At 36.9% G+C, this 26,123-nt stretch overlaps 1 protein-coding gene across 1 annotated transcript; it reads left to right on the top strand.

Moving 5' to 3' along the window:
* Positions 1-12: 12 nt before the first annotated feature.
* On the top strand, positions 13-21,378 carry NDUFB5 (NADH:ubiquinone oxidoreductase subunit B5). Its single transcript, XM_073232034.1, has 6 exons — positions 13-246; positions 6,555-6,643; positions 7,692-7,758; positions 8,554-8,615; positions 9,537-9,643; positions 21,183-21,378. The coding sequence occupies exons 1-6, from the start codon at positions 123-125 to the stop codon at positions 21,301-21,303; spliced, it is 570 nt and encodes a 189-aa protein (XP_073088135.1). The 5' UTR covers positions 13-122; the 3' UTR covers positions 21,304-21,378.
* Positions 21,379-26,123: the final 4,745 nt, after the last annotated feature.

Genomic DNA, 26,123 nt, shown 5'->3' with positions numbered 1-26,123 from the left:
GACAGACCAGGAAAGGCTTTGCCCTCACTCAACATGGTCGCCTTCCGGTTTCGCTCTTGTTGGTAAATTGGCTTTCTCGGCTCCCGTTTCTCTCCCCGGTTCTTCAAGTGCCCGGAGTAGCCATGGCGGCCATGAGTTTGTTGCAACGGGCTTCGGTCACTGCGGTGGCAGCTCTGTCTGGCCGCCGCCTTAGCACCCGACCTGGATTCGGGGGCTTCCTCACCCGTGACTTTCCGAAGACTGTTGGTGGGTGCTGGCTTTGGGTGAAAGGGGGTGTGGGGTGAGAGACGGAGGACTCTTCCCGGGTGACCTTGGTGGGATCGGAGGGAGCAGGGAGAATTGCGGGCCTGGGGCTTGAGAGGAGAGACGGAGCAGGGGCTGTGTGAGGACATGGAAGGTTTTCCTGAAGTAATCAAGTCGAACCCCTTTAAATTATTAGTTAGCACTTGTGAAACCTTTTGCCGTTCACCCATCCCCATTGCTAATTTGCGGATGAATCTAAGGTTAGGCATAGAGCTGAGACCCTTGTCTTTCCAGCACCAGATTCTTTGTTCCACCGGCACTGGGTTGTAGTCCCACAAGATGGAAAATCATGTTGCTGAGAAGCCCACTTGTTACTGTTGTGCAGACAGGCGGAGAGGCGCAGGGCTAACTCATGCAGTAGGCACAGTGCCTATATGATACTTGTAGGGGTCCAAGAAAATGTTTCAGTTTAAATGTCTTTTAAAATCAGGAGGGAAAACAACTATAATGTTAATGAATATGTGATAATGACTCGTTTTACATCAACGCAGTGTCAAAATAATTTTTAGAGCTTCTTAGAGAGGAAGGGGCCCGTAAAAGAAAGGTCCCTAGGTCTTAGGAAGGTCATAATGCAGATATGGGAGGGTTGTTTGCAGCCTCTTGGAGACTGGGTTGAATTTTAGCAGAATGAATAATCCTAACAGCAAAGCATCAGATGCCTTATATTCAGTCTATCTTACTCGTTCAAACTCTGCAAAGTAAGTACAGCGTTATTATCCCCATTTTACAGATGAGGAAACTGTGGCTTAATTATTACAAAAATAATGCACTACTGAATGTACTAGATTTAATAATAATGGCAGCTAACATTCATTACGCACTTATTATGTGGCAGGCACCATTCTAAGATTATAAACGTATTCATTTAATTGTCTTGATCAAAGATGTATTTTAAGCTCTTTGCCCTAAGACCAGTAGGTAGAGAGGAAGTGAAATTTACCCAACAGCCTTAAAGATCTCCCAACTGGAAATATCCTTCTGTTTACCCCTCTTTTCTTCTCCCAATTTAATTTAAAGTATGTCACTTCACATGATGAAGTATTATACATAGGGACTTGCTGGAAAAATTATAGAAAAGACAAGTGATATTTAACAAATTTCCAGCAGGAATTTGAACCTGTTATAAAACTACATGTGCTAACATTTCTTGATAAAAGTCCCTTTGTAAGCCATTTCTGATAGCCTCTTCTTCAAACACTCCTCAGACAGTATTTAATCATGCCTAGATGGAGATAAACTGAGGTAAAATTTCACCTCCAGATCCTCTTTATACAATATGCTGCATTTTTGGAGATCTGGAAAGATCTTTGTAGTATTTGTAACCTTAAAATATCTATATGCATAATTTTGTATCTTTCTAGAAATGTCATTTTGAAATAAACTTCTCTTTCACCGTAAGATCTGTTAAAAAAAGAAAGGTTGATATTAACTTACCTTATAAGGTTATGAGTAGGAAAAAATCTGTAGCACCTAGCATTAGCCTTCTACAAGGCCCTGTGGTGTATATTTCTTAAAACCTAGTACTGTCATGTTACCTTCATTCACCTTCAATGAAAACCTTTCTCAGGAAATTTCCACTGGGAGCAGGAAAGAATCTAAAGCTATACTGAGGATTACTGCCTTTCGGCTGTGTACCTGCTTTCAAAGGTATTTTGCATTGTCACTGTGGAATGAAATGCATTAATCTATTAATATTATTGTTTATGTCTGTCCCTATGAGAATATAATAGCCAGCAAAATAGAGAACTTTATTCTGTTCTGTTTCTTTTGGAGGGACACTGTCTAGGTTCAAAAATCCTGGCTAGAGTTTAGTTGCAATATGACCTTGGGTCATCACACCTTGGAAGCTAAGCAGAGGCACTTAATTACTCAGAACCTGCATTTTTTTTCATCTTTGAAAAAGATGATGTTTATTACAAGTGTGCTTATATTCTGTTAACAGGGAAATATAACTAATTTCTTTCCTATTGACAAGTATTTATAACCTTAAAATATCTATATGCATAGTTTTGCATCTTTCTAGAAATGTCATTTTGAAATAAATTCGTTTCCCATAAGATCTGTTAAAAAAATTAAAAAATTGATATTAACTTACCTCAAAGTTGTGACTAGGAAAAATCTATAGCATTTGGCATTAGCCTTCTACAGGGCCCTGTGGTGTACATTTCTTAAAACCTAGTATTGTCATGTTATCTTCGTTCACCTTCAGTGAAAACCTTTCTCAGGAAGTAAGCAGATAAAATTATTCTATTTGTTTAAATTATTAAATATCACATATCAAGGTATTCCAGAAATGAGTTTAAGTTCTCCCCTCAGCTGCAGGAACTTCAGTTTTGAAGATTAAAGACTTGTGTACACATATTATGGTTTAAAAGCACTGAGTATTTAAACAATTATATAAACTAAGTTTATATAAATTATATAAACTAAGACGTGGATGATGCAGCATTTTAACTGGATTCTGAGGATTGTTTACAGGTGTAATTGGCAGAAAAGGAGAGGATGTGTTTTCTGATACATCTGAATATCAGACTGAATACATCTGAATATCAGACTAAGGAAAGATCTCCTGCCAACATTTACTTTACTTAAGAAATGTCAGTTCAGCTCTTGGGATAGGGTTGGGAGAGAAGGCTTTAAAAGGGGACTTTGGGACCAAACTGGGGGAAGGGAGGGACTGAAACAAAGCCAAAGTATCTTAACTATTTTGTAGGCAGTAGAGAGTGTTTTAGCAGAAGAGCAACTTCAGTAGTGTGTTTGAGGAAGATGTTTGCAAATATTGGATGGCTTAGAGGAGATGTTGATTACTTAAGCCAGTGAAGTACAGAGGGCATGAAAAGAAATGGAGTGTTTAGATCTTAGAATCAAGAGGCCTTGACAACTGATGAATAAGCGGGGGCAAGTACAGGAAAGATCCCTGAGACTGTTAGCCAGGGTAATTGAGTTAGTGTTGCCATTAAATAGGAAAAGTCAAAGAATGAGGGATCTTTTGATTATTGTCTTAGAGACACAAAAAAATCTTACATTATCTTATTTGATCCTCACAAATGACACAGATGTTGAAAACAAAACTTTCTTAAGTTTATTTACATTTTTTTAAATTAGTTACTCAAACCTTATTTCCGTGTGATTAATGGATGCCTAATTGAGAACTTCCAGGCTTTCCAGAGTGGTGAAGAGGACTGTTTCGGTGACAGGAGAATCTGAATTCCAGAAATCCTGGCAGTTACCTAGTTGTAAGCAATGTGTGGCCTAATACTTTTAGATTGCAAGCAAATGGCCCTACTACATCAACAACAAATCATGAAATCATGAAGGCTCAGAGTATTTGAAAGACTTTAATGCTAATGCTATGAAATATATTTTAGGACCATTAGTAATAATAGTTATCTAGCACATTTAATGACATGAATAATTGTTCAGACAATAGGATAATTATATGTAAAGAAAAGAAGCAGTTAGCATTACTAACTGCATTAGTATTGTTAGAGTATGCGTGGCCAGACCAAGCTTTCTTTCATGGTTTTGTTACATTTTCCATACCTATTAATAGTGTCATTCATAATCAGTTGTTCCAAAAACCACATAGTTTAATCCTTATGTCTTTATCTCTGTAGGTATGTTTATCTATGTGTGTCTCATTGAAAGGGAAAGTTGGGAGTATACTGTGTCTTCTGAGTAAATTTACTTGCAGGGACTAAGGAAAGATCTCCTGCCAACATTTACTTTACTTAAGAAATCTCAGTTCAGCAGTTCATGGGACACCTGCCATGTGGCAGACATTCAAGGGTACTGGAAATAAAGTACTAAGACAGTCACTGACATGATGGACTCTAACAAAATAATTAGACTTAGAGCTTATTGTTCTAAAGGAAATAACCAAATGATATCAAGGAGAATAAGGGGGCCAGCTTTGGAGGCTACTCAGAGAAGACCTCTTTGACAGAGGTGATATTGATCTTAACCCTGAAGGACAAAGTGTGGAGGTAGCCATTCAGAGCCTGTGGAAAGTTAAGTGCAAAAACCTGAAGGCAGAGAGAGTTCTTGGAGTTGGAAGGAAACCACTGAGACTAGTAAGTTGGAAAGGTATGCATTTTTATTTTAAGCGAGGTCATATTTTCAGATTCTTTGAGGGAAATGACCTTAGAAATCCTCTAGACCAACAACCTATAGTATACTAATCCTTGTTACATCTCATTATTGATATTTGAATAACTCTATAATGGGGAATTGGGGAAGCAATCCAATTTTATTTTCAACCACTCAAATTGTTACAAACTTCTTCCTTGTGTTAAGCTGAAAATACTCTCTCACACATTGATCCAAGTTTTTCCTTTCAGGTCAACACAGAGTAATGAAATACTGAAAGCCCTTTGTCGTGGGGTAGTCCTTCAACTATTAAAGACACTAATCCGGTCTCCACTCAGACTTCTTTTTTGTAAACCAGTCAGCTTCAGCTCTTTCAGTTTCTGTATGCCAGTTGCCAGAACTTTCTAGTTACTGTATTTAATCCTTTCAGATTCAGCCTTTTGTAAATGTGTCTGAAGACATTTTGGGGATCCCATTTCAACAATAATGTAGTAGCCACTCCTGTAGCGGTAGCTTTGTGTCATCCTCAGGAATACCGCACCATATCCACGCCATTCATAGAAACCTTGACCTTGCAGGGCTGTTGAGAGAGTCCTTTGGCAGGTTACTGCATTAAGTAATCAGTCCCTCTTGTTATAAACAATCAATTACCTGTTACAGATTCCTCTAACTTGCTACCTAGCTTGGCTTAATACACCTTTCTCAAACCCCACTTCCACCATCCTGTCTAAATAGGAACTTTACTTTTGGACCTAGTCTTTTCTGACTGCACCCTGTTTCTTTCCTGTGTTGTCCTCATAGATTTAAAACGAATGTTTGTTTCTCTCAGTGGGATCTATATTCTTAGACTGAAGGACTAGCATAGGACTTGTACTTAGCAGGCACTTAAATATTTATTGAATTAAAAAGTGATTTGTACTGTTATCCAGCCTGTTTTTTCATCTAGTCCAAAAAAATTCCGTTATATTTTCCAGTGATTTGCGGAAATACATACTTGGTCAAATTTTCTTGGTTTAGAAGGCTTAGAATGACTTGTACTTAGTAAATCATGTCAGCTTCTAATTCTCTTGTGAATTAACCTCCTAAATTCCTTGCAAGCTGCTATAGGAGATATCAAAATTAAGAAGACAGCTCCTGTCTTCAAGACATTTGTATTTCAGTGGGGGCAATTAAAGCAAGTATACACATCACTAGAATATACAGCAGTTGAAAGGCAGGGAAGATCTCATCTGGTTGGAAAGAATGTTGGTTTCTTGGAGAAGATGTTATCTGGGCCTAAGGAATAGATTTCAGCGGAGGGGCAGGCATTCAGGACATTTAAGCTTTCGAACAAAGGGAGCAAATCTTTGTGACATTATGACTGAAATTCCTTTATTAGGAAATTAGATTTTTATTCCCCAGTGACTTAAAGGGGAAATTTCCTTGAATACAGTTATGCAGCAGAAACATAGTAACCTTCAGTTTCTCAGTAACAGATCCTTCACTGCTTCCAGCAGAAAAGGCTTAGAGTGCCTATAGTGATCTTTCCAGACTTCCTAGAACGATAAATAGCATAGAAAGATAAAGGAGTGAAATTTTGCCTTGGTTTATCTCTAACAAGACTTGATTAAATCTCATCTGGAGGAGAAATTTAAGAGGAGGATATTCACATTAAAAAATGGCTTACAAAGGAATTATATCAACAAGTATTAGAGTATATATTTTTGATCAAATTCAGATTCCTGCTAGAGATATGTTGAATAAATATCTTTACATCTATTTTGCAGCAGGACTGTAATATATGTTGCCTCATCATATAAAAATGGCATAATTTAATCTGTTTTGCAACATTAGCAAATGTTTGTTGCACAGGTGAACAGAGATAAGCAGCCCATGGAGAGGATCTGACCATGCTACCTGCTATTGAAACAAATTCAAACAAATATTAAAGTATTTTTTTAACATTGAATAAAAGTAAGGAAAGTTATCATTTAGAATAGTACATCAGTCTGTTTAAAGATAACCTATCTGTCCTGCCTTTAGTACTCAAGCATTCATTTTTTATCTGAATTCTTATTAAACATTTATGCATATACATTTTCTTATAATCTGGTTTTAATCTCAGGATATAACAGTATATCTACATGAACTTTGTGTATGACAGGGTAATTTATTATTTCCAGCTCCTGTTCGACACAGTGGAGACCATGGGAAAAGACTGTTTATCATCAAACCTTCTGGATTCTATGATAGGCGTTTTTTAAATTTAATGGTGAGTTAAAAATTTTGTTGAACTAAACTCCTTACTTAAAATAGGATTTATTGTGTCCTATTTAGGAAACATCTTTCTTTTTATAAAAAATTTTATTTTGTAAATTTGTATTTCCTTTCTCAAAATTTAGCAAGATTGTGTAGTAGAGTCTGATTTGTTACTGGATAATTTTTAAAATTAGTGAACCTTTCCTCCTTCAAAAAAGAGATTCATGTGTATTAGAGGTAAAAGTTGAGCCATTCCTTTCTTCTTAAGTTATGGGGTTTCGAAATAGAATATTGCTCCCTGCCAAAAACAAAAATAAAAACAAAGATACTGTAAATTATAAAACTTTGAAAACAGATTTGTTTGGGGATAATTATTTGTATTATTAACATATTCTTTTAAGTTGCCGAAGAACTCATTGAAAGACTTCTTTAAGTCTATTATTTCGGGATATGATTATTTATTTCTATGTTGTTCCGGAACCTTGATTTCAGAGTGAAGCAGGGTATTGACCATATGTTTATATCTCAAGGCTCTAGAAGGAAAAAGTAGAGGCTTAGAGAGGGAAGATTGTCTGGACTCTCTCACTGTACTTAAAGCTGTGACCTGCCATCTGAGTACTGGCTGCCCTCTTGACCTTCTCTTGCTCACCACCTGTGCTTAATGCCCTTCTTTATACCCCTTGTTGACCCCCCACTTTTCATGTCATGACCAAGTCCAACTCTACAGTAGTTGAAATCACCCTAATGTTCTTATACTTTTCTTCTTATCCAGAAATTTCTTTTATTATATTGCTTTAACCAAAAAATTTAAAACCACTTCAATAGGTATTTTATTATACTTATACAGTTAATTCTTTTTTCTTTCATTTTTGGAATTAAATATGGGCATCTAAAAGGTAGAACAAAACAAAATCACAGAAATAAATAACTTGATACTACATCTCCAATTTGGCAAGTTTGTTTCACAAGAAGTATAAGGAAATCACGTAATGAGAACAATTTGAGAGTGGGAAAGAGTTAGGAAATGATTATGTGTAAACTTTTTTTTTAAATCATAACAGAAATTCTACCTTCTATTGACTGGGATTCCAGTAGCAGTTGGCATAACTCTGGTGAATGTATTCATCGGTAAGTACCTCCCACATGACCAAATTGGTAAATTTGTAAAACCTATGTATATTAATTTAAAAAAAGAAAATATGGATATTATGAGGGAAGGTTATCTAAATAATAATCATAAGTCTGGGAATGTATTTTAAAATAACCAGATCTTAGTCTGCAATAGTGTTCAGTGTTAATTTTTAAACATTTTTATCCCCTCCAAGAATCCTTCAACATCACTGAACCTGTAGAATTGACATAAAAGGCTTCAGAAAGCTTTCTCTTCTCCTCCTTATTTCTCAAAACCAGTTTTGACAAGTCTAAATAAGGAAACAGAAAGAAATAGAAGTGGAAGAGAGATTGAGTTAATGGAACAATTTTTTAATCTACTCTGGAACATATAAAATAATCTGAAAAAGAATGAAATTGTGAATAACAGTAAACATTAGATTTTCATGGGAAATTCTGCTCAAAGTACCTTAACATCTTTGACCCTGAAATGTTTTGTTCACCAGGGATACAGATAACCAGAAGGAATAATGTCTTTTATTATAGCTTGTTACAATATGTACAAACAAAATGGTAAATTCTCATATAATTCTTATAGATAATGCTTACATGTATAAGACAGATGAAAAATATCTCATGAATGAATTGATTTCCAATCATCCTGAAGTGAATTTAAAATCTTAGATGTCTTCATTGGTACAAACAAAAGGCCCTTTAAAACCATAAGAAGTTGGTTTCTTAAATAAAATAGTGAAGATCTAGTATTACGAACTCCAGATACTAAAATTGAACATTATTGTTTTATCTTTTCAGGTGAAGCTGAGTTAGCAGAAATTCCAGAAGGCTATGTCCCTGAACACTGGGAATATTTCAAGGTTGGTAGAAGTCATTGAAAGTTACTTTCTATGAGGCATCTTATCAATGCACTGGTTAATGTCTTAGTTTAGCAATTACTATGTAGTTTTATATTCAATTTTTTATATCAAGTAAATGATGTATTTTGTGCTCACCTTTTACAAGCAACTTCTTTTGGTAATTTTCTGCATTGTTTTAGTACTTTAAACTTTATGGTTTCGAAAGAATGACAGCTAATACTGTCTATGATAAGTATTTTCCAAATATTATCTCATTCTGTGTAAAACATACTATTATTTCCACTTTAGAGATGAGGAAACCAAGGCTTAAGTGAGGTTAAGTGACGTGACCCCAGAGCAGGCCTGCATTAGTAATTAGTCATTTAATCACACTGTCAGTTTTACTGAAGACCAAAGTTAATTCTGTTACTTGTCCTTGTAAGTGTTGTGTTGAAATGACCTTGATTAGAATATATACTATCTTATTCTATTGTTTGAATGAATTATATATTAGAAAAGAAATATTTCATTATTAAATCCTAACATTAGCCATACAGTTACTTTGCTCTTCTTAACTGGTAGAAAGAGCTCCATTTTTTGGTCACCAAACCCTGGGTTTGGCTCCTAAATCTGCCACTTAGGATACTCAGTGTGTCTAGTGTGTAATGTGTAATGGCAAATAACACTGGTTTTAGAGTTACACATACCAGGTTTAAGCCCAGATGCTCCCACTTGGTAACTATATAACTTACTGTGATTTGCTCATCATAAAATGGGGACAAAAATAGTATTTACCTGATGGATTAAAACTATTTAAAATCTATGTAAAGAGTTGGCCCATAATAAATGTTGGCTTACTTGGGATGGCCATTTTAAAGAATAGTAAACTGAAAAAGCAAAGTACGGTTCAGAAACTAATTTTAAACAAATTTTCTTCTGTAGCATCCTATATCAAGATGGATTGCCCGTACTTTCTATGATGGTCCTGAAAAAAATTATGAGAAAACAATGGCTATCCTTCAGGTTGAAGCTGAAAAGGCTGAATTACGGTAAAAAAAAAAAAAAAAAAGGCTGGTGGAGGGTAAAGAAGAAAATCCTTCCCTACAGTTGGAAACCATAAGAAAAACATTTAATAAAATAATTTCAACACTACAAGATGCTCTGGGTAAAAAGATGAAGATGGGGAGATAATTAGCCTGTTTAGAGTGGAGATTAGGAGTTGGAGACTGGGAGACTTGGGAGATAAGAAAAAATATTTTAGTGTATCCCTTTTTAGTGCAAGTCAGCCCTCTCCTTACAATCTCCTCTCCAACTTCTTTTCCCCCTCCACCCAGTCTCCTCAGAGGTGACCACTATTTAACAATTTCTTATATATGTTCCTTGAAGAAATGTTTTTGCATTAAAAAATATATATATATATTTTTTGGGAGGGCATCTCTCATATTTATTGATCAAATGGTTGTTAACAACAATAAAATTCAGTATAGGGGGGTCAATGCTCAATGTACAATCATTAATCCATCTCAAGCCTAATTCTCGTCAGTCTCCAATCTTCTGAAGCATAACGAACAAGTTCTTAGATGGTGAACGAATTCTTACATAGTGAATAAATTCTTACATGGTGAACAGTACAAGGGCAGTCATCATAGAAACTTTCGGTTTTGATCACACATTATGAACTATAAACAATCAGGTCAAATATGAATATTCATTTGATTTTTATACTTGATTTATATGTTGATCCCACATTTCTCCCTTTATTATTATTATTTTTTTTATTTTTAATAAAATGCTGAAGTAGTAGGTAGATGCAAGATAAAGGTAGAAAACATAGTTTAGTGCTGTAAGAGGGCAAATGTAGATGATCAGGTGTGTGCCTATGGACTAAGTATTAATCCAAGCTAGACAAGGGCAGCAAAACATCCATGGGTGCAGAAGATTTCTCTCAAAGCAGGGGGGGTGAGGTTCTAAGCCTCACCTCTGTTGATCCCCAATTTCTCAACTGATGGCCCCCCTGCAACTGTGCCTGTCTTAGGTTGTTCCTCTCTTGAGGAATCTTACCCGTCTCTGGCTAACCAGTCATCTTCCGGGGCCATACAGGGAAATGTAAAGTTGGTAAGTGAGAGAGAAGCCATATTGTTTGAAAAGGTTAGCTTTTTACTTCTTTGCAGATTTATGCCCTGTGGCTTCTATGCCCAGCACTTGTCTCGAGGTATCTTTACCACCTGGAGGAATTATGATACTCGGTAAATTCGATATGAGGCACGAATTCTATTTAAGGGTTGTAATTAGGAAGGAAGAAGAAAAGCTATAGAGGTAGCATATGGAAGAAAACATGGGAGGATTGATTATTTCTTTGACATATCTTCTTGTAGAGTACCTTAAGCATGTATAGGTTTTAAACTACTAACTAACTTGCGCTCACATATTAACATAATAGGAATACGGTGACATAAACAAAGCAAATCTGTAATTACCATTCATCTCCAGTGAAGCCAAGAAAACCATTTAGGCACCCTAGGCATTTGTGAAAATTTGTCTATGATATGATGGATATTGTCCAACTGTACTTGAACAGTCTGAGAGAAATCAGACAAATTAAAGCAGCCCATTTCTGGGATCTGTTCACATCCCATATGTTCTTTTAACCGTAGATAGTCTATAGTCATAAGATTGTGGAGTGCTGCACCTTGCACCCCTCCCAACTCCTGGTTGAGTTCCAACAGTACAGATCCGGTCAAATTCGTTGTCTCACTGTATGCACATGCCAGCCTAGATATCTCCCTCCTCATTCCAATGGCAAGTCCAGGAAACGGTGGGGTAGATGCAGCCACAACCGCAGCATCGCCCAGATCCCTGTGGAGGCTTTTTGATGATCATCCTCCTGGCACAAGTCTTCCAGAGAGTGCTGATGCCGGAAGCTCCTCCTCATATCATATCTTAGTTCATTTTCTGGGTATCCAAGCTAGGCCTTGATCTTCTGCATAGAAACAAACAGACCCTTTGCCCACACTTTGACATGCCCTCTATACCACTGTGCAGAACTCATTGGAGGTCAGCACACAGGAACTGCTTTTTTTTTTTTATTAAGAGAAAGGAATATTATCAGAAAAGAGTACCTCCATAGCTGATCATCTGACACCCTTTAAGTGATCAACATTAAGGATATTTAAAGCATGCGTTGATCTTTGATTTACCAATAGTTTTATCCTATCAAGGAGTAATCCCCCTTTTCTTTCTTTCTTTCTTTCTTTCTTATTTTTTTTAAATTTTTAATCTACACTTACATGAAGAATACTATGTTTACTATGCTCTTCCCTATATCAGGTCCCCCCTAACAACCACATTACGGTTACTGTCCATCAGCTTAGCAAAATGTTGTAGAATCACTACTTGTCCTCTCTGTGTTGTACAGCCCACCCTCCCCTTTCTCCCTCACCCCCATGCATGCTAATCTTAATACCCCTCTTCTTCTTCCCCCCCCTTATCCCTCCCTGCCCACCCATCCTCCCCAGTTCCTTTCCCTTTGGTACCTGTTAGTCCAATTTTGGGTTCTGTAATTCTGCTGCTGTTTTGTTCCTTCAGTTTTTCCTTTGTTCTTATACTCCTCAGATGAGTGAAATCATTTGGTATTTCTCTTTCTCCGCTTGGCTTATTTCACTGAGCATAATACTCTCCAGCTCCATCCATGTTGCTGCAAATGGTTGGATTTTTCCACTTCTTATGGCTGAGTAGTATTCCATTGTGTATATGTACCACATCTTCTTTATACATTCATCTACCGATGGACATTTAGGTTGCTTCCAATTCTTGGCTATTGTAAATAGTGCTGCGATAAACATAGGGGTGCATCTGTCTTTCTCAAACTTGATTGCTGCGTTCTTAGGGTAAATTCCTAGGAGTGGAATTCCTGGGTCAAATGGTATGTCTGTTTTGAGCATTTTGATGAACCTCCATACTGCTTTCCACAATGGTTGAACTAATTTACATTCCCACCAGCCGTGTAGGAGGGTTCCCCTTTCTCCACAACCTCGCCAACATTTGTTGTTGTTTGTCTTTTGGATGGCAGCTATCCTTACTGGTGTGAGGTGATTCCTCATTGTAGTTTTAATTTGCATTTCTCTGATAGTTAGCGATGTGGAGCATCTTTTCATGTGTCTGTTGGCCATCTGTATTTCTTTTTTAGAGAACTGTCTGTTCAGTTCCTCTGCCCATTTTTTAATTGGGTTATTTGTTTTTTGTTTGTTGAGGCGTGTGAGCTCTTTATATATTCTGGATGTCAAGCCTTTATCGGATGTGTCATTTTCAAATATATTCTCCCATACTGTAGGGTTCCTTTTTGTTCTATTGATGGTGTCTTTCGCTGTACAGAAGCTTTTCAGCTTAATGTAGTCCCACTTGCTCATTTTTGCTGTTGTTTTCCTTGCCCGGGGAGATATGTTCAAGAAGAGGTCACTCATGTTTATGTCTAAGAGGTTTTTGCCTAGGTTTTTTTCCAAGAGTTTAATGGTTTCATGACTTACATTCAGGTCTTTGATCCATTTTGAGTTTACCTTTGTATATGGGGTTAGACAATGGTCCAGTTTCATTCTCCTACATGTAGCTGTCCAGTTTTGCCAGCACCGTCTGTTGAAGAGACTGTCATTTTGCCATTGTATGTCCATGGCTCCTTTATCAAATATTAATTGACCATATATGTTTGGGTTAATTTCTGGAGTCTCTAATCTGTTCCACTGGTCTGTGGCTCTGTTCTTGTGCCAGTACCAAATTGTCTTGATTACTATGGCTTTGTAGTAGAACTTGAAGTTGGGGAGTGAGATCCCCCCTACTTTATTCTTCTTTTTCAGGATTGCTTTGGCTATTCGGGGTCTTTGGTGTTTCCATAAGAATTTTTGAATTATTTGTTCCAATTCATTGAAGAATGTTGCTGGTAATTTGATAGGGATTGCATCAAATCTGTATATTGCTTTGGGCAGGATGACCATTTTTGACGATATTAATTCTTCCTAGCCATGAGCATGGGATGAGTTTCCATTTATTAGTGTCCCCTTTAATTTCTCTTAAGAGTGACTTGTAGTTTTCAGAGTATAAGTCTTTCACTTCTTTGGTTAGGTTTATTCCTAGGTATTTTATTCTTTTTGATGCAGTGGTGAATGGAATTGTTTTCCTGATTTCTCTTCCTATTGATTCATTGTTAGTGTATAGGAAAACTACGGATTTCTGTGTGTTAATTTTGTATCCTGCAACTTTGCTGTATTCCGATATCAGTTCCAGTAGTTTTGGAGTGGAGTCTTTAGGGTTTTTTATGTACAGTATCATATCATCTGCAAATAGTGACAGTTTAACTTCTTCTTTACCAGTCTGGATTCCTTGTATTTCTTTGTTTTGTCTGATTGCTGTGGCTAGGACCTCCAGTACTATGTTGAATAACAGTGGGGAGGGTGGGCATCCCTGTCTTGTTCCCGGTCTCAGGAAAAGCTTTCAGCTTCTCACTTTTTAGTATGATATTGACTGTGGGCTTATCATATATGGCCTTTATTATGTTGAGGTACTTGCCCTCTGTTCCCATTTTGCTGAGAGTTTTTATCAAGAATGGATGTTGAATTTTGTCAAATGCTTTTTCAGCATCTATGGAGATGATCATGTGGTTTTTGTCTTTCTTTTTGTTGATGTGGTGGATGATGTTGAAGGATTTTCGAATGTTGTACCATTCTTGCATCCCTGGGATGAACCCCACTTGGTCATGGTGTATGATCCTTTTGATATACTGTTGAATTCTGTTTGCTAATATTTTATTGAGTATTTTTGCATCTACATTCGTCAGGGATATTGGTCTGTCATTTTCTTTTTTGGTGGGGTCTTTGCCTGGTTTTGGTATTAGGATGATGTTGGCTTCATAGAATGAGTTTGGGAGTATTCCCTCTTCTTCTATTTTTTGGAACACTTTAAGGAGAATGGGTATTATGTCTTCTCTGTGTGTCTGATAAAATTCCGAGGTAAATCCGTCCGGTCCCGGGGTTTTGTTCTTGGGTAGTTTTTTGATTACCGTTTCAATTTCTTTGCTCGTAATTGGTTTGTTTAACTTTTGTGTTTCTTCCTTGGTCAGTCTTGGGAGGTTGTATTTTTCTAGGAAGTTGTCCATTTCTGCTAGGTTTTCCAGCTTGTTGGCATATAGGTTTTCATAGTAGTCTTTAATAATTCTTTGTATTTCTGTGGAGTCTGTCGTGATTTTTCCATTCTCATTTCTGATTATGTTGATTTGTGTTGATTCTCTTTTTCTCTTAATAAGTTGGGCTAGAGGCTTATCTATTTTGTTTATTTTCTCAAAGAACCAGCTCTTGGTTTCGTTGATTTTTGCTATTATTTTATTCTTCTCAATTTTGTTTATTTCTTCTCTGATCTTTATTATGTCCCTCCTTCTGCTGACTTTAGGCCTCATTTGTTCTTCTTTTTCCAGTTTCGATAATTGTGATGTTAGACTATTCATTTGGGATTGTTCTTCCTTCTTCAAGTGTGCCTGGATTGCTATATACTTTCCTCTTAAGACTGCTTTCGCTGCATCCCACAGAAGTTGGGGCTTTGTGTTGTTGTTGTCATTTGTTTCTATATATTCCTTGATCTCTATTTTGATTTGTTCTTTGATCCATTGATTATTTAGTAGCATGTTAAGCCTCCATGTGTTTGTGAGCCTTTTTCTTTTCTTTGTAGAATTTATTTCTACTTTTATACATTTGTGGTCTGAAAAATTGGTTGGTAGAATTTCAATATTTTGGAATTTACTTAGGCTTTTTTTGTGAGCTAGTATGTGGTCTATTCTGGAGAATGTTCCATGTGCACTTGGGAAGAATGCATATCCTGTTGCTTTTGGATGTAGAGTTCTATAGATGTCTATTAGGTCCATCTGTTCTAGTGTGTTGTTCAGTGCCTGTGTGTCCTTACTTATTTTCTGCCCGGTGGATCTATCCTTTGGGGTGAGTGGTGTGTTGAAGTCTCCTACAATGAATGCATTGCAGTCTATTTCCCTCTTTAGTTCTGTTAGTATTTGCTTCACATATGCTGGTGCTCCTGTATTGGGTGCATATATATTTAGAATGGTTATATCCTCTTGTTGGACTGAGCCCTTTATCATTATGTAGTATCCTTCTTTATCTCTTGTTACTTTCTTTGTTTTGAAGTCTATTTTGTCTGATATTAGTACTGCAACCCCCGCTTTCTTCTCACTGTTGTTTGCCTGAAATATGTTTTTCCATCCCTTGACTTTTAGTCTGTACTTCTCTTTGGGTTTAAGGTGAGTTTCTTGTAAGCAGCATATAGATGGGTCTTGCTTTTTTATCCATTCTATTACTCTGTGTCTTTTGATTGGTGCGTTAAGTCCATTTACATTTAGGGTGACTATTGAGAGATATGTACTTATTGCCATTGCAGGCTTTAGATTCGTGGTTACCAAAGGTTCAAGGTTAGCTTCTTTAGTATCTTACTGCCTAACTTAGCTCGCTTATTGAGCTATTATATACACTGTCTGGAGATTCTTTTCTTCTCTCCCTTCTTATTCCTCCTCCTGCATTCTTCATATGTTGTGTGTTTTGTTCTGTGCTCTTTTTAGGAGTGCTCCCATCTAGAGCAGTCCCTGTAAGATGCCCTGTAGAGGTGGTTTGTGGGAAGCAAATTCCCTCAGCTTTTGCTTGTCTGGGAATTGTTTAATCCCGCCATCATATTTAAATGATAGTCGTGCTGGATACAGTATCCTTGGTTCAAGGCCCTTCTGTTTCATTGCATTAAGTATATCATGCCATTCTCTTCTTGCCTGTAGTGTTTCTGTCGAGAAGTCTGATGTTAGCCTGATGGGTTTTCCTTTATAGGTGACCTTTTTCTCTCTAGCTGCCTTTAAAACTCTTTCCTTGTCTGTGATCCTTGCCATTTTAATTACTATGTGTCTTGGTGTTGTCCTCCTTGGATCCTTTCTGTTGGGGGTTCTGTGTAATTCCGTGGTCTGTTCGATTATTTCCTCCCCCAGTTTGGGGAAGTTTTCAGCAATTATTTCTTCAAAGAGACTTTCTGTCCCTTTTCCTCTTTCTTCTTCTTCTGGTACCCCTATAATACGAATATTATTCCTTTTGGCTTGGTCACATAGTTGTCTTAGTGTTGTTTCATTCCTGGAGATCCTTTTATCTCTCTCTATGTCAGCTTCTATACATTCCTGTTCTCTGTCTTCTATTCCTTCAATGGCCTCTTGCATCTTATCCATTCTGCTTATAAATCCTTCCAGGGATTGTTTCACTTCTGTGATCTCCTTCCTGACATCTGTGATCTCCCTCTGGACTTCATCCCATTGCTCTTGCATTTTTCTCTGCATCTCATCCCATTGCTCTTGCATTTTTCTCTGCATCTCTGTCAGCATGTTCATGATTTTTATTTTGAATTCTTTTTCAGGAGGACTGGTTAGGTCTGTCTCCTTCTCAGGTGTTGTCTCTGTGATCTTTGTCTGCCTGTAGTTTTGCCTTTTCATGGTGATAGAGATAGTTTGCAGAGCTGGTACGAGTGACCGCTGGAAGAGCTTCCCTTCTTGTTGGTTTGTGGCCTTCCTCTCCTGGGAGAATAGCGACCTCTAGTGGCTTATGCTTGTCATCTGTGTGCAGACAGGTCTTCTGCTACCTGCCTGTTTGCTAGGGAGTTTATCTCCGCTGTTGCTGTGGGCGTGGCCTGGCTGGGGCTGCTCCTCCAAAATGGTGGAGCTCCGTTGGAGGGGGAGCGGCTGGGAGGCTATTTATCTCCGTAAAGGGCCTCTGTGCTCCCTGTTGCCCATTGGGTTAGAGTGCCCAGAGATCTCCAGATTCCCTGCCTCTGGTCTAAGTGTCCTGTCCTGCCCCTTTAAGACTTCCAAAAAGCACTCTCCAAACCAAAACAACAGCAACAATGAGAGAGGAAACAGCGGAAAAAAAAAAAAAGGAAAAGACACATGATTTTTTTTGTCCTCAGGTGCCAGTCCCAGGCACCCGCTCACTGGTCCTGCTGCTCTGCCTCCCTAGCACCGGGGTCCCTGTCCCTTTAAGGCTTCCAAAAAGCACTCGCCAAAAAGAGAAAAAAAAAAGGGGAAAAACGCGCAATTTCCTCCGTCCTCAGGAGCCGGTCTCAGGCACTTGCCCACCGGTCCCGCAGGGAAAAACGTGCGATATTCTTTGTCCTCAGGCGCCGGTCCCAGGCACCCGCTCACCAGTCCTGCAGGGAAATACGCGCGATATTCTTTTTCCTCAGGCGCGGGACCCAGGCACCCAGTCACCGGTCCTGCTGCTCTGCCTCCCTAGCACCGGGGTCCCTGTCCCTTTAAGGTTTCCAAAAAGCACTTGCCAAAAAGAGAGAAAAAAGGGGGGAAAACTCGTGATTTCCTCCGTCCTCAGGCACTGGTCCCAGGTACCCGCTCACCGGTCCTGCCGCCCTGCCTCCCTAGCACCGGGGTCCCTGTCCCTTTAAGGCTTCCAAAAAGCACGCGCCGAAAAAAAAAACCGCTCAGGTTTCTTTCCACCCGCCGGGAGCCGGGGGGAGGGGCGCTCGGGTCCCGCCGGGCCAAGGCTTGTATCTTACCCCCTTCGCAAGGCGCTGGGTTCTTGCAGGTGTGGATGTGGTCTGGATGTTGTCCTGTGTCCTCTGGTATCTATTTTAGGAAGAGTTTTCTTTGGTATATTTTCATAGATCTATGTGTTTTTGGGAGATTTCCACTGCTCTACTCACGCCGCCCTCTAAAAAATGTATTTTATGTATCATTTAAAAAATATATCAACACAAGTGGAATCCTCTTACGAACACTGTTGTGTGCCTTGTCTTCATTTCACTTAAATATACCTTGATCTTTCTGTAATAGCATGTACTCCATTCTTTTTAATGGCCACATCATATATTTCACTGTATGGGTGTGCCTTAATTTTTTTTAACTAGACCCCTATGGATGGTACTTAGGTTTTTTCAAAGTTTTTGATATTATACATAGTCCTGTGATGAATATTCTCATATCTATATTTTTGCATATTTACTCAGTGTATCTGGAATATGGATTCCTAACATTGGTACTGATTAAGTGAAACGTTATGTGTTTTAGATTTTAATAGATATTGCCAAACTATTCTCTAGAAAGTTATACAGGTTGTCTTTTTTGACACCAATACATGATAATTTCTGCTTATCCATGCTCCCCCAGTAAAGGAATTTATCAAACCTAGAAACTTTTACTGGTATGATAGGTGAAAAATGTTATTTCATCATTTCAATTTTAAATTTTTTGTAAGGTGGAATATTTTTTCATGTATCTATTGGTAGTTTGTATTTCTTTTCTGTAAATTGCCTGTTTTTCAACTAATTTGTACATTTATTAAAACAGCCCTTTTTGTTTTTGTTGCAGATAGGTTTTCCCAACTTGTCATTTGTCTTTTGATAGTACAGAATATTTTGCAACATAGAAATATTTTTGTATCTCAGTTAACAGAAGTGTAGAAGTAGCTAATTTGTTTTTGAACAATTACTGTGTACCAGGGTTTTAATTACTTTAGAAGTATTTATTCATTTAATTATTATCAGGTTTGTGAGTCTTTTTCTTGAGCATCTAGGATTTTGTGTCATATATAGAGCTCTGATAGTAATTAAGTAAGTATTTAAGTCCAGAATTACTTTTTTAAATGTTCACCCATATTTCCTTTTGCTACTTTTACATTTGATCCTGTCTGATATTTATTTTGGTGTTTGGAGTGATGTTTGCATACAGTCAGATGTACCCAATTAAGGTGAGGGGTTTCTGACAGAAGCGTACAGCTGCGTAACCACCATAGTCAAGGTCATTTTAGTCACCTAGTCAGCCTGTTTCCAGGCCCCTTCAGTCAATCCCCATCCCCTGTTTTTGGCCCCCAGCTACCATTGATATACTTTCTGTTCATTCTCTTGTAAATTTTGGAGTTTATAAAAATTGCTATGATATCGAAAAGTGTTTAAATATTTAAGGGAACATCCGATTGGCTTGTTTTCTAGATATATGGAGCTGTCGTTTATTTAAGACAGGAACAGCAGTATGAGCCATGTCTGAAGTTCAAAGAAGTTGAACTTTAGACATAGACCTTTGAGTTCCCGTTAAAAGACCCATCCCAGAATTCCTTAGACATACATAGATTCTAAACAGTTTCAAAACAAAATAAAATAATAACAAACACAAAACCCTGACTTTTATGCCAAGCGAAAGATGCCAGTGTGAGCATGGAATGGGAGAACCTACATTTAAAAAAAATATATGTTCAGATATTTGACAAACTGAAGCATAAAAGAAAGAAAATGGAATGGGACCATCTCTCATAATTGACTCCCAGAGGTAACTATTATTATTGGTCCTCCAGACTATAATACTTTGTGCATGTGCACACATGCACAATTTATGACTATACACATAGTCATAAATCATTACTTTCTATATTTTAATGAAATGGAAGGTGCTCCACATACATACTCATTTTATATCTTGCTTGTTTAACAGTTTACCATCTCCTTCCATGTCAGTATATAATAGTTTTTCCTCATTATTTTTAACAGGTTCATAATAGTCCATTATGTGGGCAAACTATAATTTATTTAACCAGTCCCCTTTGATTAATATTTTAATTACTTGCATTTTGGATAATTACATTCTAAAAAGTAGGAAAAATAAAAGATGATATTTAGTCCAAAAGAAGATAAATATTCTCTCTTAGATGTACAGTGATGTATATCAGATAGTTTGTGAGTTGGTTAAAGTTAATAAAGTAAATTGTTTAACTGTGATTAATTTCTAGTCATGTGAAAAAGTTAAAATAGTAGTTTATAAAGATGAAAAGTAAAAGGTTTGCTGAAGAGGGACTATTTTAGGATTGTGTGGCTGTTTGTGCAAAGGTTTAGTTATGAAAGAAGAGAAGTATCTTATAGAGATTATTCAGTTTGTGAAGAAGGATGAGGACAAGTAAGTAGATTTTAGAGTTGGAGAATGTTTTTTCTTAATCCTGATTTTTCTTTATAACTATTGATTGTCCGATGTTGACCAGGCTCAGTGTGATGCTGGAAGGTGGTGCATAAGAACATTCCTGCTCTCAAAAGCTATTCTGTCCTGATGATGATGGGTAGGCAGTATAGACAAGGGATGTAAGCGCCTCCAAAAGGAGACTTGCTTATTTCTTTAATTCCTACCAGTTGGCACAGCATGTGCCATAATAGTAGGCATTCTATAAATGACTCTCTTAACATCTAAAAAGCAAGAAGACAAATTCATTACCACTGTTAAAGTGAAAGCGATCTGACCAGACGCAGAGCAGGGACAGGAGGAGAGAATTACCAGTGAAGTAATGTTTTGGTGATAAAAAAACTGTATTTGCTGACTATATAAGTAAGATAAGAAAGTAAAAAATAAGTATCAAATTTTGCTTTTGTGTGTGTATCAGATATATGAATACTCATGGATCTGTGAAGGGACATAATAATTTACATAAAAGCAAAGGACTCTCCAGTTGGTTGTTCTTTATAGAGATAATTCATTACATTTGTATGGGAAATGGTGGAATCACAGTATTGCTGTTCCATTTGTTACAGGTTAAAGGAGCTGGAAGTACGAAAATTAATGCGTGTCAGAGGTGATGGTCCCTGGTATCAATATCCAACTGTTGATAAGGCACTCATTGATGTTTCTCCAAAGGCAACTCCTGATAACTAATCTTTTATTTCTCTAAATACAAAGTATATTCTCTGTACAGAAAAATTAATAAATATATTCTGTATTTTTGCTCTGTGTGGTGACTAAAAGATCTTCCATTTCTCTGTTTCTCAGCATTAGTGTAAATTTACTTTTTTGTGTGTGTGCTTTTTTTATTTTTCACGTTTACTGAGGTGAAATTGACAGTTATATATTTAAAGTGTATAATATGATTTTTTTATAGACATTGTGAAAAGCAGATTAAGGCTTTTGATTTTCCAGCTTCCTCTCTTAAGAAGGCTTAAAATCGTAATAAAAAAAAATTCAGAAAAATAGGAACTTGTGAATTCCTGAAGGTTTAACTTTGAAAGGTTGATGTTTTATTTAACCAATAAATGGAAGTTAGTGAAGTCTGTGTTAGTTATCAAGAAATACATAGTTTATACGCATTACAGACATATGGATTACTCAGAGGCAACTCAGAATTTTCAGTGAAATAAATACATTGAACCAACTATACAAAACATTAACAATTTAATAAACAATTTTTCAGTGACCAAATTTCAGTGTTTAATGTTATCATTTTTTTTTTTAGCCATTGTATCTTTCTTTTAAATAGATGCACATATGTTTTTTTCATAGATGTAATCTGTAAGACTCCTTAGAATTTTTTTTGGTAAACACTGGAGAAGATGTTCCCCAAGGTAAAATGAATGCTGCAAAGGTAGTGAAATAATAGTAAAGGCTAAAATAATGGCTGTCACTAGGCATTTACTGCCTGCTGAGTCTGTGCTATACAACTGCATTTATTCACATTATTTTCAAAATGACCTTAGGAAGTACTATTTCTGCATGTTATCCATGAGAAATTGAGGCTCAGAGATTTTAAACACAGTATTTCCAAAACTAAGTATTTATACTTCAGCTTCCAAAATGACCTTAGTTTCAAAAGTTCATTTTCACAGCATACCTTTTGAGTGCCTTTGTGCCCTAGGGGCCCTTTACAATCCAGCCAAGATCCTTTGGGGTGGTTATGTTTTTTTATTTTCCCAGAAGAGGGCTGCCTCCTCCAGCTACTTTTGGATTTTTTTCTGAAGACTCCCTGCACAATCCAATTGCCACCTCATAAATCTGCCAGAGGATTTGAGAGAAGGCATGCTGTCCCTAAGTCCTGCTTGTGTGACCCATTCAATTTTGTAGGAGGGGTAAGGAGAACAGAAGCAGGTCTTGTATGTGGTAATTGTAAATGATGCTATATTATGTACTTCTATGTTCACTTTGTTTAGACTACAGGTTTTTTTTTAAACATCAGTAGGTTTTTGTTTTCTCTACTATTAGAGATGTAAGAAAAACAACATAGAAAATATGGAAAGTTAAAAGAAATACTGATAGTGCCCCCTCTACCCATAAAAAAATTTGAGAAATTTCCTTCTCTTTTTTAACTTGCTGGGGTTATATTTTATATATATAAAATGGAGGTCTCAGGTTTTTTCCTAGGTTTGGAAGTGTTTCTTAGAGAGAAAGGTTTTATAGAGCTCACAAATATATAGATACATATATGTTTATACTGGTTTTTATGCAAACTTTTTCCAATTAAAATATTTAAGCTTATATATTGGTCACTATGATACATACTGGGATAAAGTGGTCATCACTGTAGACATGGTTCTTCAGAAGAGTTCACTTCAGCACAGATGGTAGACATTAAATCATAAATTATATGCATTGAATTTGATAGGGGAGGAGGAGCACTGTAGCAATCTGGGGGACCCCAAGCTAGCCTAAAGGTACATGGAATCACTGCAAGCTCATTTCATAACATCTGAAATAGCAGACACTCATTTGTTGAGTGAACTAATGGATTTAATACTGTTTTTTTTTTCTGCAATTCTACAAAGCCCAGCATTGTGTTGTAAAAAGGTGTGGCTTTAATGGAGCAGAGAAGACTAAATTCTGAGCTTGCCAATTACTATGGCAATAATAATCACTACCATCTATTTGATACCTGCTATGTTCCAGACACTGCACTAGGAATTTTATATTTAATCTTCCCTTCTATCTCATATTGAGAAAGTTCTTTTACTCCTTGAGCCTTATCTCTTAAATGAGGATTATATTCTTCATCCCACTATTGTGAAGATTACTGGGACAATGTATATAAAGTGCATACTACACTGGTAAATACTAGGTGATAAAGACTTTTCTCTGTCAGCTGAAGCTTGAAATGGTTCTCTCCCTCAAGAAAATTATGAAATACCCCATACTATCTCTGTTTGAAGCCTATTGACTTCAAAGAGTAAAGAGTTAGAACTAGAATAGAGCCAACAGGCAATGTTTTTGAAACTACTTCCAAATCATGGGAAAAGTCAAATGTACCAAGTTCCACAATGTAAATTAAGCATACTTTACTATTTTTGTTATAAATACTCTCTGCTGGAGATCACAAGACAGCAAAAATCCTCAAAATATTAGCAAACCGAATTAAAAAACACATCAAAAGGGTCATCCACTATGACTAAGTGGGATTTATTCCAAGGATGCAAGGATGGTATAATCATGAATCAATATCATACACCACATTAACAAAAAGTATAAATACCACATGGCCATCTCAATAGATGCTGAAAAAGCATTTGACAAAATTCAACATTCATTCATTAAAGAAAAAATGGTGTAGAGGGCATATACTTCAACATAATAAAGGCCCTATGTGACACAGCTAGTATACTCAGGGAAAAAAGCTTTTCCTCTAAAAATAGGAACAAGACAAGGATGTCCATTCTCACCACTTCTACTCAACATAGTACTGGAGGTCCTAGACACAGCTGTCAGACAACACAAGAGATAAAAGGCGTCCAAATTGGTAAGGAAGAAATTAAACTCACTATTTGCAGATCACATGATATTTTACATAGACGACCCTAAAGACTACACCAGTAAACTATCGGAACTAATGACTGGATTCAGCAAAGTTGTGGGATACAAGATTAATACACAGTAATCTGTTCTGTTCTCATATACTAACAACAAGCAAGCAGGAATAGGAAATCAGGAAAACAATTCCATCAAAAAGAATAAAATACCTAGAATAAACCTAAACAATGGGGTGAAAGGCCTGTACTCTGAAAACTATAAGACACTCATGAGAGAAATTAAAGAAGACACCAATAAATAGAAAGCTATCCCATGCTCATGGATAGGAAGAATATTGTCAAAATGGCCATGCTGCCAAGAGCAATTCAGATTTAATGCAATCCCTATCAAAATACCAACAGCATTTTTCAATGAACTAGAACAAATAGTTCTAAAATTCATATGGAACTACAAAAGACCCCAAATAGACAAAGCAATCCTGAGGAAGAAAAACAAAGCTGGGGGGATTATGATCCCTGGCTTCAAGCTATACTAACAAGCAACAGTAATCAAAACAGTATGATACTGGCACCAAAGCAGACCCATAGATAAATGGAGAATAGAGAACCCAGATATAAACTCATGCATATATAGTCAATTAATAGATGATAAAGGAGCCATGAATATGCAATGGAGAAAGTCTCTTCAATAAAGTGTTGAAAAAACTGGACAGATACATGCAAAAGAATGAAACTGGATTATTGTCTAATTCCATGCACAAAAGTAAACTCGAAATGGATCAGAGACCTGAATGTAAGACATGAGACCATAAAACTCTTAGAAGAAAACAGGCAAAAATCTCTTGAACATAAGTATGAACAATTTTTTCCTGGATACATCTTGGGCAAGGAAAACTAGATTAAAAATGAACAAGTGGGACTACATCAAACTAAAAAGCTTATGACAGCAAAGGACACCATCAGCAGAAACAAAAAGACAACCTACTTTATGGAAGAATATATTCATAAACAATTTATGAATCCAAAATATATAAAGAACTCATGACTCAATACCACAATACCCACAAATAACCCAATGACAAAATGGGCAGAGGACTTGTACAGACTTTCTTCAAAGAAGGAATACAAATGGCCAACAGGCGCATGAGAAGATGCTCCAACCATCAGGGAAATGCAAATCAAAACCACAATGAAATATCACCTCACACCAGGTAGAATGGCCACTATCCAAAAAACAAGAAATAACAAGTGTTGGCAAGGATGTGAAGAAATGGGAACCCTCCTACACTGTTGGTGTGGAAAGCAGTATAGAGGCTCCTCAAAAAACTAAAAATAGAAATACCATTTGACCCAGTAATTCCACTTCTAAGAATTTACCCAAAGAAAACAAAATCTCTGATTTGAAAAAATATATACACCCCTCTGTTTATCTCCACATTATTTATAATAGCCAAGATATGGAAGCAATCAATAGACGAATGGATAAAGAAGAGATGGTACATATACACAATGGAGTATCATTCAGCCATGAAAAGAAATCCGCCATTTGCAACAACATGGGTGTAGCTAGAGGGTATTATGCTCAGTGAGATAAGCCAGGTGGAGAAAGACAAATACCATATGATTTCACCTATTTGTGGAATATAAAAAGAAAGGAAAATAGAATGAACAAAACAGCAATAGACACACAGACACTGAGAAGTGACTAATGGTTACCATGGGGGAGAAGCTGGGGGTGGTTGGGTGGGGAGGGGGATAAAGCGGCACAAAAATTCCCAAGCATAATATGGGTAAGTCACAGGGATAGTGGTACAGCATGGAGAATATAGTCAATGATTCTGTAACATCTTCCTATGTTGACAGATAGTGACCACACTAGAGGGAGTGAGGATTTAATAATATGGGTAACTGTTGAACTACTGTGTGGTACATTTGAAACCAATATGATATTGTATATCAATGATACTT

This window comes from Manis javanica, chromosome 3 (assembly GCF_040802235.1).
Source record: "Manis javanica isolate MJ-LG chromosome 3, MJ_LKY, whole genome shotgun sequence".
NCBI lineage: Eukaryota > Metazoa > Chordata > Mammalia > Pholidota > Manidae > Manis > Manis javanica.
This window is presented reverse-complemented; position numbering and strand designations above follow the sequence as displayed.

Bases quoted from the DNA above. Each gene is read 5' to 3' on its own strand.
- NDUFB5 (XM_073232034.1), top strand. From the start codon at position 123: ATGGCGGCCATGAGTTTGTTGCAACGGGCTTCGGTCACTGCGGTGGCA. The intron at 8,616-9,536 runs GTTGGTAGAAGT...TTTCTTCTGTAG, and splicing joins AACACTGGGAATATTTCAAG to CATCCTATATCAAGATGGAT. The intron at 9,644-21,182 runs GTAAAAAAAAAA...CATTTGTTACAG, and splicing joins GCTGAAAAGGCTGAATTACG to GTTAAAGGAGCTGGAAGTAC.